We start from the raw sequence: 17,232 nt of genomic DNA on the forward strand, positions 1-17,232 counted from the left end.
TTTTAGTAAAGAAGTTGTCTGCCATAATTTCGAGGGCAGTGAGGGATTTGCCGCAGGCGCTGCTGTGGTGCTGTGCTGTTCTACTTCTCTGCCCTGCCATTCAGTGCATTGGGCTCAGAGGATCACTCTGACAGGTGAGACTGACTCATAACCAGATCTACAAGTAGATCTGACTCTCAGTGCAAGAATTCTCTGCTCTACAAAAGGGTCACTTTAATTTTTCATCCCCTTTCATGTGTCCTTTATCATCTGCTGGACAAAATATCAGAACCCAGGAAGGATGATCAGAGTTGATTTATAAAACATTTCATAGAGTGTTTCTGAGTACCAATTCTAGTTTCATCCTGTTTCTATCACTTAGTGCCTTGCTAACCATGGACAAGTTATTTAAACTCTCTGCCTAAGTTTTATCATCTGTAGACAGAACACAAGGATAACTAACTACCCCATGGGTGTGAGGATCAAGTAGGCAGGGCATAGATAGCAGTCTGCCTACCTGGCACCTGCCTACCATTAATAAATCATGACCATTAACTGTTAATAGCAAAACAATAAGTTGATTCTATATACCTTTGTATAAAAGAGCATAATCATGTAAAGCATGGTATTTTAAAAATTAATCTCAGACTTTAAATAGACAAATTATGTTAACAAGTTAGTTTCTTTATAGGATTAGAAGATCATAATAGCCAGGCACAGTGGTGTATTCCTGTAATCCCAGTGGCTGGGGAGGCTAAGGTAGGAGGATGGCAAGTTCAAAGCCAGCCTCAGCAACAAAGTGAGGCCCTAAGCAACTCAGTGAGGCCCTGACTCTAAATAAAAATATAAAAAGGACTGGAGATGTGGCTCTGTGATTGAGTGCCCCTGTGTTCAATCCCCAGTACAAAAAAAAAAAAAAAAAAAAAGCATAACAAATGAAAGACTAAGAATATCCTTCAAAATCTTTAAGTCCACCTTCATTTTACAGATAATAAAACAGGTCTGTTGAGGGTAACCGCTTTCCCCAACATACACCTGGTTAGTGGCAGAGATGGGACTCAGCATCTGCATTGCTGAATCCTGTTGCTTTAAAGGGTAATTTAACAATAGTTCTTTATAGTTGACCTGGAAACCTCTGAAAGTTAGGTTTTCAAAGCAAATTGTTGTAATGATCCACTTAGCAGCTTCAGATTATATAATGAGACTTGTGAGAGGGTTAGCTGTAATGGCTGATGGGTGACTTGAATCTCTACCAAGGGCAAGTTAGGGTAGCAGAAAAGCTTTGAAATTAGAAGTCAAGTAGGGCATGGTGGTACAAACTTGTAATCCCGGTGGCTTGGGAGGCTGAGGCAGAAGGATCACAAGTTCAAAGCCAGCCTCGGCAACAGTGAGGCCCTAAGCAACTTACCAAGGCCCTGTCTCAAAGTAAAAACAGGGCTGGGGATGTGGCTTAGTAGTTAAGTACCCCTGGGTTCAATCCCTGGTACCAGAAACTAAATAAATAAATAAGAAAAGACAATAGAATTAAAGCCAGTGTATGTAGGGCCTAATACGATTTTAGGCTGAACACTATCCTACATATCTTAACAAAATTATTTCCTCTCTGCTTCCTTAATACTGAAGTGAAAATAATAGTATGTGCCCTGCATCTACCTCATTATGTGACTATAAAATACAAAATACATATATGATGGTATATATTTTAAAGTGTGAAGTATTTTCAGAAGCCAAAATAGTCATTGTTTGGCAGAATAAAAGGTCCTTTTAACTGTTAGTTTCAGTATGCTTTTGTTATGGAGTTGGTTCTCTTTTGGAAGAATCCAATTTCCTGCCTTGGGTCGTTGACTTTTTCAATGGTAACTAAGGAAGATAGCAGTTAAGCTCAATTATATAGCACTGCTATAATGGTAGAGCTCAGAGGAAATTAAATTATACACAGTAACTATGTCATGTGGGTTCATTATATTTTTCATTTCACTATGTTGATTTTATGTTATTCATAGCTTCCTCTTCATGTAGATACCAGGAACACACTAGGGAATATTTGTGGCAGCAATTTATGAGAATAGCCCTCAGCATCATATGAGGCCCTGTTTCCTTACCTTTTCCATCAAATTGTTGAGATTATATAGTGTGTGTAATAGATTGCTTGAAACTTGTCATAATGAAAGTAAAACAATAATAGAATTAACCAGAATTATCAAGGGGAAAAAATTCTAAATGGAATAAAATGCCATTATCTGATAGTAATGCTTGTGGGTTATCCATGGAAGAACAACTAGATATCTTGCTGGCACAATAGCTGCTAGCTCACACCCTGTGCCCTGAACAGATTTTAATGAGGTATTATTTGACTTCCAGCTTAACAATCAAGAAGGACATCCATTTGGGGGTGAGGACCTACATTTGTTGGCAACTATATGCCATGAACTTTGTTTACAGTGGATATATATGCACATATATGCATATGTACTTGTATGTATATAAAACTTCAGAATGTGTACCACACAAAACATGTCTCTATTTACTTCTGCATTTATAACTAAAATACACTCTAGCCAGCTGTGGTGATATATGCCTGTAATCCCATCTTCTTGGGAGGCTAAGGCAGAAGGATTGCTGAGTCCTGGAGTTTGGGCCAACCTGAGCAACATAGTGAACCTCTGTTGCAAAACCAAACAAAAATACATAATCTAATAAAGTCATTGAAAGGGTATAATACATTTTATGTTCTTACAAAATTTTTTGAGGATTAACCTCAAAACACATTTGTTTAAAGATAGGTATCTCTGAAGGGTTTGTAAGCACTGTCCTTTTCTGGTATTAGAGTCCCTTGCCATTTTGAAATTTTTATAGGACTTTGGGTTAACATATGTGTCTGTGATACATGAACTGATTGCCTATTCATTTGAAGGCTTTTCTTCAAGAGTAAAAGACTTCAACAGAGAGACAAACCTTGTTTCTCAAGGCAAGACTCCATATATAAAGGTTTCAGTTCTTCTCAGTGTAGAAATTTGGTGTGATTCTAATGAAAAAACAACAGTGTTTTTCATAATGTGTTAACAATCTGATACTGAAATTAACTTGGAAGAGAATGTGTAAGAATGGCCAGGAAATTTGAAAAATGAATAGTGGAGATAGGATGGAGAATCATTAAAGCAAAAGGAATTGAAGAAATTCAGTGTGTTTGTAGATGCCATTTCAAATCATAAGGATGGACTATTAAATTGATAATGTTGGGATTTTTTTATTCAGAAAAAAGTTGTTAGATTCCTATCTATCTACTAAAACATGTTTTTCAGTAAACTAAAAGGTTAAATATGACTGTAAACTATAAATTTAAAAAATAACATGCAAGGGTTTGTTATTGTTTTGGTTTTGGGTATTTTTTTTTCTTTTACAATCCCTGTAATAAGAAGTGAGATAAAAATCTGAGAACTCTAAAGGAAGTGATAGCTAAAACTGACTATTTAAAATCTTAACTGTCATAGGACCCAAAACCACTAAATTAAAAGTTGATAAAATTTAATATTTAAATGAAAATATATGTTACCTAAATAAAAGTGAGGGGATTAAGACTCAGATTATATAGTATGCTTGCATATCAGTAAGAAAATGACAAATTAATCAGTAAGAAAACAAAGATTTGAATAAGATAAAAAGCAAATAAAATTCCCAGCCTCACTAGTAATTTGGGTAAGGCAAATCAACACAATGAAACATTTTTCACCTGTAGGATGTGTAAAAATTGAAAACTTGTAATAACAGAATGAATCAAACAACATTACCCTATGTAAATTTATGATTACACAAATGGTATGCCTTTACGCCATGTACAGAGAAACAACATGTATCCCATTTGTTTACAATAAAAAAAAATTTGAAAACTTGTAAATATTTGTGGTTGCCAAAGGTATGTCATTTACATATTGGTGGGCACAGAAATCAGTACAGTCTTCCCCCGACCATCCCTTTTTTTTTGGCTCAAACTGGTAATATTCAAACTGCTGAGTTCATTTCTAAGTTTCTATCCTACTGATACACTTCCACATCAGTGTAATTATAAGAACTTGGAAATTATCTACCTATACCTCAGTAAAAGGTTAAATTAACTAGGGGGCATCTCTGTTAATAGTACATGTAGTTTAAAATAGTGAAGTAGATTTGTGCATTGAGTTTGTTTTCATGCAGCTATCTCCAATATCTGCTATTAAGCAAAAAAAAAAAAAAGTAGAGCAATATATTATATTATTTTTATGAAAAACTATTTAAAAATATTTTATATGTACATAATGTATGTAAATACACAGAGAAAGGTGCACAAGAATGTGTACCTGTTAAGTTGATAGTAGTATCTCCAGGGAGAGGCTGAATGTAGGGAAAAGAGAAGGTGATGAAGGGCTTTTTAAAAGTTTTCATCCTTCCTACTATTTGACACTTGTTACAGGAATAGATCTATGTATTAGTTACAAAATTATGCAACTCAAATAAATACAAAATGAAACAGTGTTGGACTATTATCTGAAGTTTTTGTTAAATATATTCTTTTTTTTTTAAACTCATGCTGCACTGAAAAGACCATGGCTGTCTTTACATCTGTAAATAATAAAGATGTGTACACTACAAACACTAACAGTGTTAAAACATTAAGAGCAAAGGATCCTCTTCTGTAAAGGAGCCTTTGCACCTCTTGGTAGAAGCTTTCTTTTTCTCAGCAAATGAGGCATACAGCATAAATGAGTCATCTCAGGTAAGCAGAGGTCCAGCCACGCCTCTCATCTCAGCTCACACAAGCCTTGCCTCTCTGTCTTCAGAGAGCAGATTCCCTGAGGGCTGCTGTCCTGAGTGCCCTCTGGGCCCTGCAGCAGAGCCATGGCCACTTCTGCCACCCGCTCCCCCAAACCGACTGGAGACATCTAGCAACCAAGGAGTTATTCTCACACTCGTTGCTTTTCTGTCTCATCCACTTAGGATGTTTACAAGCCCCGTCGGAAATACAAACGCCAACAGGGGGCAGAGGAGCTGCTGGATGAAGAATCGCGAATCCATGCTACACTTTTGGAATATGGCAGGTAGTGTATGGAACCCAGTCTAGGTGTCTATTTTGTAAAGCTGTTTAAAATAAAAGCTAAATTGCTTCATTTGGGTTAACTGGGTTGCCTTCTACCTGATTGAGTTTGCTGTTTTCAGCCATGAGATCTCCAATCAGGATCTTTTCTCTCTGATATTAAAGTCATCTAAGATTCTGGGGGTAACCTTTCATTTACTCTGTGAAAATGATTGTGTGAGGGTGTACTGGACTCTGCCTCCTTTGGAGGGAGTTGGTGGGTTTGGACATTTGCAGAGGCTGATATTAGTGTACCCTGCATGCCCTGCCACTTATTAAAATCTTCGGTTAAACAGAAGAAATGGAAGTACTTTCAATAGTTTTGTTCTGTTAGCATAAAAATAAATAAATTTGGTGACCCGAGAAGATTGTCTTAACTAGGAAAACGAAAACTTCAGAAGTAATTTTCTTTCTTCCTAAAAATATTTCTAGTTTTTAAAAAATGGTTCTTAAAATAGAAGGGAGACCATTAGAGTAGAAGGGGATTGAGAGGGAGGGTGGTGGGAAGAGCAAGGGGAAGAACTGGGAAATGAAATTTACCAAGTTATGCTATATCCATGTATAAATACACCACAATGAATCCTGCTTATATAAATAAAATTATAATGCACTAATTAAAATAACTGCAGTGAGATCTGTAGAGTAAGCTAATGAGGAGGAAGGGAGGGAACAGGAAGGTAGTAGGGAAGAAAATTGAGCAAATTGTTATATACATGTACAAATGTGACATAATGAACCCATTATTATGTATAATCATGCACCAATAAAAATTAAATTAAAAATATTGTTTTATATGCTCAGTTCTTTAAAAAAAAATCAGGTCGTGCTTCTCTCCATTGAATGTTTTGGTTGACACTGGGTCTTAACTTTCATTTATGTCCTGCATTCTCTACTTAGGGTAACTGATCCCTTGATGTGAGTATGTCTCCTTCCATTCCCTTCCTTTGTGCTGGGAGAGGCTATTGTGCGCTGCTCTCTCTCACAACCCAGCCCTCGTTGGGTGGCTGGAACTAACTGCACTGTTACTAGCAGCTCCCTGAGCAGACATCTGATGGCATCATCCTCTAGGGCAGAATAAGTAGAAAGGAAATTGGTCATAATTATTCAAGCTTTTCAAGGAAAGGCAGTCCCCCACCCCCTGCCCACGCTGCTTTTTGAGGTAGTAGTATAAGGTCAAGTTGTTCCTTACAAAGGATAAAAACTGGTTTGTTTCAGAAGAAGCTGAGTTAGTTCTGGCCTTAAGCCAGGTGTGATGGCTGCCCTCACCTCACCAGCTGGTAGTGTGAATTAAATACAAGAGGAAATTACAAGACTCCTTGTTAAGAATTATTAATGATGATCAATTATTAAGAATTTTAAGATAGCAACAAAAACATATACAGGACCCTTCTAAGCGTAGGGTCCGGTGCAGATGGATGGGTTGCAGGTCACGAAGCCCACCCTGGGCACCATGGTGGAATCTCTTGTGGTCAGGGAAAGCTGCCATAGCTCAGGGAGAACCAGAACTGGAGAGAGAATTTGTGGATGTCGCATTCTTCAGAGCCGAGGAGAATCTGGAAGAATGTATTAAGTTTTGTTAGTTTGTATTATTTATGCCTCCATTTCTTCCACTTGCGTGGAAAGTCAGATTTTCCTGGGATTAAACGATATCAGAGTTAATTGCATATTTCACTGAGACCGTGTTGACAGTATTTGAGTATCTTGCTCTGAAATTCTCAGTTTCAAATGGGACCTTTTTGATATGTTGTAGATGCCAACCTTGTTACCATGTGAAGGCTGATAAATTCAGAATTTCCCTGCCCCTCCTGCACTGGATAGTGCAGTCTGAGCTCAGAATGAGCTTGGCTCCCTTTAGGGGAGGGAGCAAGGCACAGGGTTTGTTGATGACTTCAAGTTCTGAGCATGAGAAAGAGCAAAGGGTCCTCATCCCAGTCTTCATTCCTGTCAGCAGGATTGTGCTGACAAGCTCATTTCTAAACCTAGGGTAGATGTTTGGTGAAGGGTTTTTGTTGTTGTTATTGTTGTTGTTATTGTTTCAGGAAATGGGTTATTTTGTTGTTTTTGGCTTTTCTGGCAAGGAAAGGATGAATTTGTGGTAGGTGGGGTAGTGGATACTTTGGACATTCTGATAGTTTACTTAGCCCATTTGCTGCTTTGACAACATTCAAAAAGGCTGAAATTAGCTTGCCCAAAATCTCAGAACTATTAAGAGGCTGAATCTGGGTCTTGAACTTAGGTCTCTTAAACTACAAAAGCATATCATTATCTTAGTGTGTAAGGATTGTTTGTGGTTCCAGGAAAAGCATATTGTTTAGCTCATGGTTTTAGAAAGACAGACCTTCTTTGTTGTTTGACCTGAGACTGAGCAAGAAGAGAGTGACTCTGAAAACTGACAGAGCACATTGGATGAAGCTTCAGTGAGCCCTCCCTGGGAAGGCTGTCCCCTGCTTCCTGGCCATCAGACTGTATGATCTGCACTGCTCAGAGCTCTTGCTCATGAAATGAGGAGCATACAGCAATATGTATGTCAAGAATTCTGAGCAGTTTCTTCTGTGTAAAAATCACTCAATGTTGACTGCTGGCCACAGCCATCATTTTCCTTTTCACTGTCGGCAGCAACTAGTGTTCAGTTCTCAAATGCCCTTAAATATGACCTGCACATTCAAATGAGGTTTTGTCCTGAGCTTCCCCCTCCAGGTCCTCCTTACCCCAATGTGCGCTCCTATGTGGGGTGAAGTGTCGCCCCTCTCTACTTCCCTGGTCACGCCTGCTGGCCCTCTGCTGGCAGCTCCAGCCTCTCTCCGCCCTCACCCCTGAACTCTGTCTCCATGGCATGGCGCCAGGTTTGAGGAAGGCAACTCATCTTGGTCAGTGTTTCTGTTTTCCACCTCATCTCATGTCTTGACAAGGGGAAAAGCATTTTGATTCCTAGAACCAAAAGATCTGAAAACAGTGTCACAGGTCACTGATCCTAGCTTTAGGCTCACAGGGCTCTTGGCTCTAAAGTCAACATTCTAGCTTCTTCCCTTTTTTCTATTTCTCATTTGTTCCAGTAAAGCTGGACTTTGAGCCTGGTCAACCATGTTAAATGCCTTAAGGACTATCTGTCTGTTAAAAATGTGTTTGGGTATGTTTTTCTAAATGTTATGGTGTTAGAATCACAAGACTTATGGTTTCAATTTTAGACTCAATTGTAACCCTGTAATATTTCAATTTTACTATGGGTCCAATCAACTTTTGGGGACTAACACCTACCCATGTTATTTATGTGCTGAATATTTGACTTTCAAGTGAGTTTTGTAGCACAATTACTGGAATGCTGGAGATAACTGATTTCATTCTATTAGAGTCTTAATCTTTAGTAAATTGTTGAATGAACAAAGAACAGTTCATAGCCCTTAGTGTGTATGGCATTTCTATGCCCCTGTTTTGTATCAGATTCCAAATAATGAGATAATTATCTTAATTTGACCTGGGGCAGTTATTCTGGAAAATTAGTTTGTTTTCTGTAACTGTAATGTCCAATATAATAGTCACTAGCCATATGTGGCTATTGAGCAATTAAAATGTGGCTAAATTAAAATGTAGCTAAAATGTGGTAAAATGTTCAAATCTGTAGAGACAGAGGAGCAGATTAGTGGAAGCCAGGGGCTGAAGAGAGGTGGGAATTGGGACTAACTGCTAATGGGTACAGGGTTTCTTTTTGAAATGAAGGAACCGTTTTGGATTTAGATGGTGGTGATGATTGCACAATAGCATGTACCCAAAGAAACCCACTAAGTATATACTTTAAAATGGCAGATTTTATATTATATGAATTACTCCTCAATTTTTTCAATATAAACAAAATAGTGAATGAAGTAAATTCCCTGTCCTCCAGGAGCTCAGCAGGCAGACCTGGAGGATTACACGTAATAGATCATTATTGTACATTGCATGACGAGTGAGCTTCAGATGTAAATTCAGGATCACACAGCTGGGAGTCTAACCTTGTTCAGGCGATCAGAGGAGCTTTCCTACAGCCTCTGTCTTGAAGGTGGAGTCAATGGGACCTGGGAATTAAGTCACTCAGATTTAGTTGTTTACTTCTTTCTTTGGAAAATCCCTAAAGTCCCTGAGACTTCCATAAGAGCTGTCTGCCTGTAGGCATGTCTTCTGTCCTCAGGGTCTCCTCAAACTATTGGCCTGAAAATCATGGAAGGTTCTAAGTACAAGGACGCTTCTAGGACTGTGGAACCTTGGTGAGACCTTGTGTTGGTCTGGATTCCCTGGTTGAAAACAGTGTGCTGTTGCTAGTTTCAGCAGAAGTGCTTCATTAATCACAGGGAGCGATGGAGACTCAGCCAGGAACAGTTCCCAAGTCTCACATTAGAGCTAGGCAGAGGACACTCCCTCTACCACCATGATTAGGAAGCTAACTTAGCAGTCTAGGGAACTGGGAAACTGGTGCTCCAGCTGCTTCTGCCAAAAATCAGGAAACTCTGCAAAATCAGGAAGCCACTTTGACAGATGCTGGCCCCAGAATCAGTTTGCTTCTAGGGTGATCCAGCCAGCACAGTGAGTCCCCTTCATCCTCCTTCTTTCCTCATTTACCTGTTCCACATTCATCTGAGTGGTGGGACATGCATAGCACTTAGAACCCTAGGTATCAGGGAGTATGGAAAATAGTACTGTTTTGTTTTCTAGCCTTTGCAGTGTGGAAAGATGCAATTGATATTGATTGATTAAGCCAATTCAAAAAGTCTGCCATAGAGCCCTTTACAGAATTTATGTGGAGATCCAAAGTTTAACCTTAGGTTCAGTCTGCTCTACTTTAGACCTGTACATGTGTGCCTAAAGAATAGGCATATTGCTCAGAAGTCACTCTTTGTTCTCTGGTTATAAGGACAACCTGTTACATGGCTAGATAATACTTATGACATCTTGATTTCTGCATTTTTCCCATTTATGTTCAGTTTATTCACCCAGAAAATAACAGAAATACAAAATGTAAAGGTAGGATTGTTGTCCTCAAGGAGAAGCCTGCAGACAGGCATCAAGGTGGTTGAACATAATTGCCTTCTGGGAAGCAAGAGGAACATGTACAGATCAGGATGGACAGGCCAGGGCTGCATATGCATGCGTGATGGGCACTTTGGAGAGTAAGTGCCTCTAGAGCTGGAAGGGCAGGGGTAAACGGGGAAATGGGAGAGAAGATAACATCTCAGTGTGTGCAGAACTCTCTGTTCAGGCAGTAGATGGAGCACAAGCATGTCAGACGTGCTGCTAGGTGTGAGGCTAAGCAGTTGTTAGGCGGGGTCATAGAGGAGAAAGGGTAGTGAGGCTTCGAAGGAGGTCCCATTTCCTCCAGAGGGAAGAGGCTTGGTCTGCAAATCAGACCCAGGCAGGGTTGGATAAAAAATGGGCAGGAAGAGTAGGATGGGGTGGGCCTGCAGGCCCATACCACTACTGGTAGCACACTGACCCAGCAAATGATGCATGGCATGACCAGGGGCAGAGAAAAACCCGTAATTTGTTTTTCTTAAACAATTGCATGTAAAAATTCTTATAAATTACTTGAAGTATGTGCGGTGGAGTGTTTTGCATTATGCTTTTTGTTTAAGGTAGAATAGTGTTTGCATTGTTGCTTTTATTTTTTTAGAGCACAGATTAATGAGAACCAAAAATATAAACTAATTTAAACTGCAGCTTGTTTGTGTGTCTTTTTAAATTTAATAATTTTAAATTTGCATGGTGTGAACACACATTATTGACATCATGCTTAGGTTATGTTTGAGAGTTAAAAAAGTGCTGGACTTAGTTATTAAAGCAACATTAAAGACATGTTTGATTTCAGCAAACACATTCACATTTTTTATACAGATATTTTTAAGGCTTTTAGCTTACACTGTGACTCCTGAAATGTAGTTCCTGATTCAAAGTGTAATGACTGCACTTAAGAAAATGTTGTACTCTCTTCCATCAGAGTTCCCATTTATAGTATTTGTATAGTAAATGAAGAATTGGTCCTTAATTCAAGAAGTGGTGGAATATGTTTCTGGGTAAGGCACTTGAAATATTTTCTCCATTCACCACCTAGCCTAAACTCTCTTTGGTGCTTGCAATATAAAAATCCAACCAAGGTGCATTTGATGGATTTATTGTGATTTTTGAATAGTAATTGAACTCTTCCTTTTTTTTTTTTTTTTATTTTGTAACCTGAAGGAGATATGGATTTAGTCGCCAGAGCAAAACAGAGAAGGTAAGAAAAGCATAGATGATGGGAGAGAATACTTGAGAGATGAAAGCAACCCTGTCCACCCACTCCCCCTTGGCCTCTCTCTAACACTCTGACGCTTAACAGCTCCCTGGGAAGCCCAGGGCTGCAGCTGACCAGGCGCTGGTCCCTGGGCAAGCTGGGCATCAAGGATGGGCCACCTGCCTTTGGCCTCTCCATTTCTGTCCTGGCATTTTTAGCCTGCAGCCTCTGCAGAGCTGGGAGGCGAACTAGCAGTCTCATCTTGGGTCTGGAGGCAAAAGGTGATTAAAGTCACTGCCCCAGGGTTGGTTAGTGGGCTCTAAAAGTGTGAAGATGAAGCCCTCTTTCGAAGCTCCCAGAGCAGTGTTCATCTGATGAGCCTCTAGACAGGTCTGAGCAGGATGCTAGTAGTGAGGTAGCATACAACTGTAAATTACAGGCCTGCCCTCTACCAAGACAGCCAAGTGTGAAAGAGCCTGGTCAGTCAGCATGGGGTCTTAAAACTTCACAAAGCAGTCAAAAAGGTTTCTTTTGATTTATGTATTTAATGATCCTTAATTGTCAGCAGCAGGGCAGGTACATAGATCTCATAGTTGCAAACCCTTACTATGTTCAGGCCCTCTGTTTAGGATTCTTCATGAGTTTTTTAATCTATTGCTCTATGAGGAAGATACTTATTTTTGTTTCTTAAGTTAGAAAGCTGATGTCCAGAGAGGCTCAATGATTTGTCCAAGGTCGCAGCTGCCCTAATGTGCCTTGATAAGACTCTAAACGCAGATCTGTAGGTTGATACCTGTATATATCAAAGCCTGCACTCATAACTACTTGCTTGTGAATAATAAAGTACTCACTGAAATAGTCAGTTGTATCTTAAAAAGGTGAGTCCTGCAGCTTGAGATTAATGACCTCTTTTGCATTCTTCAACCAACCTCAGGTTTTCTTGACTAGGGCATGCTGCATCCTGCCGCCGTTCCACTTGCCAGCTCCCTGCTGTTCCCCACCTCTCTCTGTTTCCTGGGTTGATTGTCTAGCTCTTTCACTTCACTGTGTGACTTTGGATAATTTGTACAATCATTGTACCTTATCTTCATTCGTAGCATCTATAAAACAGGACAGTCAGTGAACCTACCTGACAGCATTGCCATAAAGATTAAAATCTAAAGAACCTAGAATGACCCAATAGTAAACATTTAAAAGTATTAGCTGTCATTACTATTAGTAGTAGTTCACTGGCAATTAGTTATACACTGATTTTTAAGTTAGTTATACACTGATTTTTTTAGTTATACACTGCTGGGCAGGTCTTCTGCTATCTTTTTTTTGCTATTCTCATTTTTTTCCATATTTATATTTTCACTCAATCAAATAATCATTTCTTGCACAGCAGGGTGTTTTCTGGATTTGGCTTATGTGTCATATATTATCTGATATATAATAAGGGTTTGATATGTGCATTTAATTTGTTGTATAATTTTAAGTTTGAAAAGAATTCTGGATATATGGATATATTATGAAGTAGGGCAGTTTGGTTAAAACTGGGAAAATCATGAGATACTCAGGAATTAGTATTCACATTGGACTTGTCTTGTCATTCTTAGATAGCACGTTTGAATTGGAGGTCACGTCCCCATAGATATGTCCAAACAGGAACGCAGAGTGGGAACACATGGTAGACTTGTTTTAGTAAAGCATCCTAGAATTAGAATAGTGTGAGAAGGGCATCTAAGACCAATCCTCATTTTCAATCCTAGGAGATACTGATACCCAAAGATTAGCAGTAAACCTGAGATCACCCCAGTGGTAGATGAAGACAGTTAATCAGGCTCTCTTGATTGTGTGTGGCACATAGAGAACTGAGATTTGTTCCAGAGCATTCAGTGTGATCAAGAGATGAAGCAGTTTAGAGTTTGTCCTTGAGTCAGACCAGTGATTTTCAAACTTTTTTGATTACCCTCAGCACTATTTTTTTCTTTCATTTGCTGAAGGGGATCAGACCAAGGGCCTGGTGCTGCGTAAGTGCTTCAGCACTAAGATATAACCCCAACTCCAAAATTTTTTTCATTGTGATTCATTACACATACCTTCTCCAAACCAGATGTTTCACTGAGTAGTAGTGAAACATCTCTCTACAAAACACTCTGGCATGCTTTTCTTTTTTATATAATTTTATATAGTTTAAAACATTTTTAATATAATTTTATGACTTTATGTACTTTTTGTACAATTTTTAATATAATTTATATGGATGATAGTCATACCTATTAAATTACTTTCATGTCCATTGATGGATCTCATCTGGCAGTTTGAAGAAACACTGCTTGAGCAGTAATCTGCCCTTGAATATACGACAGAGGAAATCCCATCAAGGCCTAAGGGCAAGTCTGACAAGTGTGTGATTTGATGCTCATTTAAGCAGTTTAGAAATGGAGACAGACATCAGCCAGGCCCCAAATCATGACTCGCCTGCTCTGTAGATCGAATGTAAGCTTGGGCTTCTGGTTTATCTATTCACTTTTAGAGACTGGTTCAGCTCAGCAGGTCTGTGTGAGTGTGTGTGTGTGTTTTCTACAGACTCATGCCTCTTTGCAATGTTGTCCTTTCTGAGTCTCCAACTCTGATGCTCAGCCGTTTTTACGACTTCCTTTTTAGGCTGAGGACAAGAAAACACCACTTCCTGCAGGGATGTCAGCTACAGAAAAGGCAGATGCACACGAAGAAGATGAGCTTCAAGTGGCTGAAGAGGTGTGGAGCAGTCCTCTGAGGTTTCTGTCCCTGAGGAGAGATTGTAGTCCTATCCCCAACTTTCCTAAATGGCCAGTGCCTTCCATAGCTACCTATTAGGAGCCACTACCCTCACCTGCCAGTTCCTTCTCATCGCCCATCATGTGGCTCACCTCACCACCTAGTCAAGGAAACAACCCTGGGATTTCACCACAGAGACCTGTGTAGGCATTTGCTTCAGTTTTACAATATCATAACTGCTCATTGCTGCTCCTTCCATTCTTCTTTCAGCAGCGTATTCAGTCACTGATGACCAAGATGACTGCCATGGCAAATGAGGAGGTGAGGGCAGTGACCAGGGGGGTGGGTATGGAGGCCAGGACTTGGTTCTAACCCTCACTGCTCTGGGGGCCCTCCTCCCAGGGTACACCTTTCTTCGGAGCCTTTCCTATTTCTCAGGTCCTTCCTTTGGGAACCTTTTAATAATGCATAGTGTTGTCTTTCCCGGGGACCTCTAGGAGGGAGACTTGAAGGACTTGTGTGAGAGTGGAATATCCCTGCTGGGCAGGTCTTCTGTAGAAGAACCAGCCTTAGCCCCACCTCCCTTAACTGTGGGTTCTACCCCATGCTGAAGGGTCCCCTGTCATCTGTTCAATCCCAGTACCATCTAGGTAGAAGATGGAATCCTGGGCTTATCATTGGTCTTCCCAGAGTGCAAGGCCCATCTAGAAGGTTCAGCCAAGTACCTGGAAGGATCATTTATTTTGACATTAAAGAGAGATTATAAATTCTTTCTCTTCACCCACTTGTTTTTCTCTTTTCCTTCAGATCTAGACCCACTAAGTCCCTTGCAGTCTCAGTTTAGTGACTCTTAGGAGGTCAGAGCATGGGGTGTGGAGGATGAGGAGTGGTTTTCCAGTGGTATCTGGGGCTGGAGGAATAGCTAGCAGAGCCAGCTGAGTGACTCAGGATGGGGAGAAGTGACTTTGACATTTTTTCTGAGGCTGCTTCTTCCTTCCTTGTTAATGTATAAGTGGACAAAAGCCAAATTATGTTTTCTCCTGGAAATGTTATCTGTTTTGCAATAGCACTCAGTGTTCAGGTTTTCCAGTGGAAAAGACAAGGCTCAGCCTTGAGAACATGCCATGTGTGATTGCAGAGTCGTCTCACTGCAAGCTCCGTGGGTCAGATCGTGGGACTCTGTTCTGCAGAGATCAAGCAGATTGTGTCTGAATACGCAGAGAAGGTAGGTGGGCACCTCGGGTAATGCCCTAGGGGTTTGTTCCCCACTTCCCTATCTCCTTCCCCCTGCAGTGATGGGGTCTTGTTGTAATTCATTGCAGGTTTGTCCAAAATGTAGACACCAGGCTTTACCATGCATAGCCATCACCATGTGCCCATCAGCTATATTAATTGTGTTCTGCAGTGTCCATTTTTCTATAAGTATTAAGAAAAAAATCTGTCTTACAGTGGTTACCACGTTTGATACATCATTGCCTGAGGTATGGCACAGCATTTTTCCTTCCCCATCAGGCTTCTTATAACTTGAGCTCAATTTGGCAATTGGGCTGAGCAATGAAGCTTTTTGCCACTTAGGAGATAAGCCCCATAACTCAGCCAAGCCCAAGGCAAAATTTTTTGTTCTACTTTATTAAAAGAGTATAGAATGAACAAAAACCTGAAAGTCATATTTCAACATTAGATTTTTTCCATCCTAAGAAAAGGCAGGAGGACCTTGAATATTTCAGGGAGGTGGTGATTAATCATTTTACACATAACTGATTCTGGCCTGGCTGAGATGTAGTATCAGTAAGATCAGATTTACAGGGCATTGTTTCACATCCCTTCTTCCTCAGCCACATTCAGTCTGCTGCCTTAAAATGTTGACGTCTGTTGGAACATTTAGCTTTGCTCTCCTCGTCTCAAAGCTTTGACAACAAGTTAGTTCTACCTCTGCCCTCTGTGCAGTGGTGACCTTCCTAAATGATTGCACAGGTGATATAGTCAGAGGAAAGCATCACCTGTTACCTAGGGGGATGACCTGCCTTAAACACAGCAAGCTGTCATCTCCCACCAAGAGAGGGGTCTTCTGAGAAAGACTGAATCGGACCAGTTTGAATGTCTGGGACCAGAGCTTCATTCCCCATCCCCCAGGTAAATGCTTCTTAACATTGGCTTTGTAATTCAACTCTCATAGACTCCAGTCTCCTTTCTTTCCATTTACCATCTAGAAAGGATGAAACTGATCAGTGTCATCGGTGAGTTGATCAGAAAAGGGTTTCAGTTATTCTAAAAATACAAGTAAACTCAAAATACTTGAGAATGTGGTTATGGAAAGAGTGATTGACCCACCGCCCCAAGAAGAAAGTGCCTTAGTCTGCTGTCAGCACACATACCTGAATGGCAAGAGCGGGTGTGCCACTCACCATGTGAGTCTGTACACGAGATATTGTGAATTCAGTTTCTTTAGGGAAAAAGGACACCTAGACCAGGCACCCATGGCTGTTTCTGCAGGAACTCTGATTGTGTCTCCAGACTTGTTCACACAGATAGGAGCTCCATTTATACTAATAGGGAAAGCAGGCAGGCAGCCCTCCTTTGGTTGGAGGTAAGCCTCTCCTCCCCAGCACTCTCCCCTGCAGGAGTCGGGACACTTACCTACCTTCCCCAGGCAGCTCTGTGTTTGCTAGGTCTCTCACCTCCTGAGCTTTCTTTCTCAGCCCTGTGCAGTGATCTCTACCCAGCTCTGAGTGCCGCATTCTGGTATCAGTCCTGCACTATTCCCTACCACCATTTCATTCCTCTAGAACACAGTGAAGTTAGAAGTACTTTGGAAATGCCACATCTCTTTTTCCAGACATGGATCTTTGAAGAGGGTCAAACACTCATGACTTGATGGTCTGTTTTCATTGAGTAGATCATGTAGCATTAAAGTTGACAGTTTTAAAAATTAAATTGCTATTAATCCTTTTCTCGTCACAACTGTTTCACATTTGCACATTACCTAGCAGTTTTTGCTCCAGATATTCATAGTTGTGCGTGGTTGCAAGCTGCATTTACGTCTGAAAGAAGTAGGAGAGGCCCGCCCATGGTTAGAAACAGCATGTGGAGTCATATCTTGGTTCTTATCTGTCTCTTCCACGTTTCACTATGTAATCTTAGCCAATTATTTAGCTGCTCTTTGCCC

General features: G+C 40.3%; 1 protein-coding gene across 4 annotated transcripts in view; it reads left to right on the plus strand.

Moving 5' to 3' along the window:
• The window catches only part of Ccdc93 (coiled-coil domain containing 93), a 91,131-nt gene that overhangs the window by 34,972 nt on the left and 38,927 nt on the right, over nt 1-17,232 (plus strand). The window contains exons 7-12 of one of the 4 annotated variants that reach the window (XM_047544880.1): nt 4,951-5,051; nt 5,984-6,001; nt 11,291-11,327; nt 13,974-14,066; nt 14,337-14,387; nt 15,205-15,291. In XM_047544880.1, the coding sequence (XP_047400836.1) occupies nt 4,951-5,051; nt 5,984-6,001; nt 11,291-11,327; nt 13,974-14,066; nt 14,337-14,387; nt 15,205-15,291 (387 nt within the window). The remainder of the gene's footprint in view (nt 1-4,950; nt 5,052-5,983; nt 6,002-11,290; nt 11,328-13,973; nt 14,067-14,336; nt 14,388-15,204; nt 15,292-17,232) is intronic. The other 3 variants (XM_047544881.1, XM_047544882.1, XM_047544883.1) reach the window with 3 other exon arrangements.

This window comes from Sciurus carolinensis, chromosome 3, assembly GCF_902686445.1.
Source record: "Sciurus carolinensis chromosome 3, mSciCar1.2, whole genome shotgun sequence".
NCBI classification, from domain to species: Eukaryota; Metazoa; Chordata; class Mammalia; order Rodentia; family Sciuridae; genus Sciurus; species Sciurus carolinensis.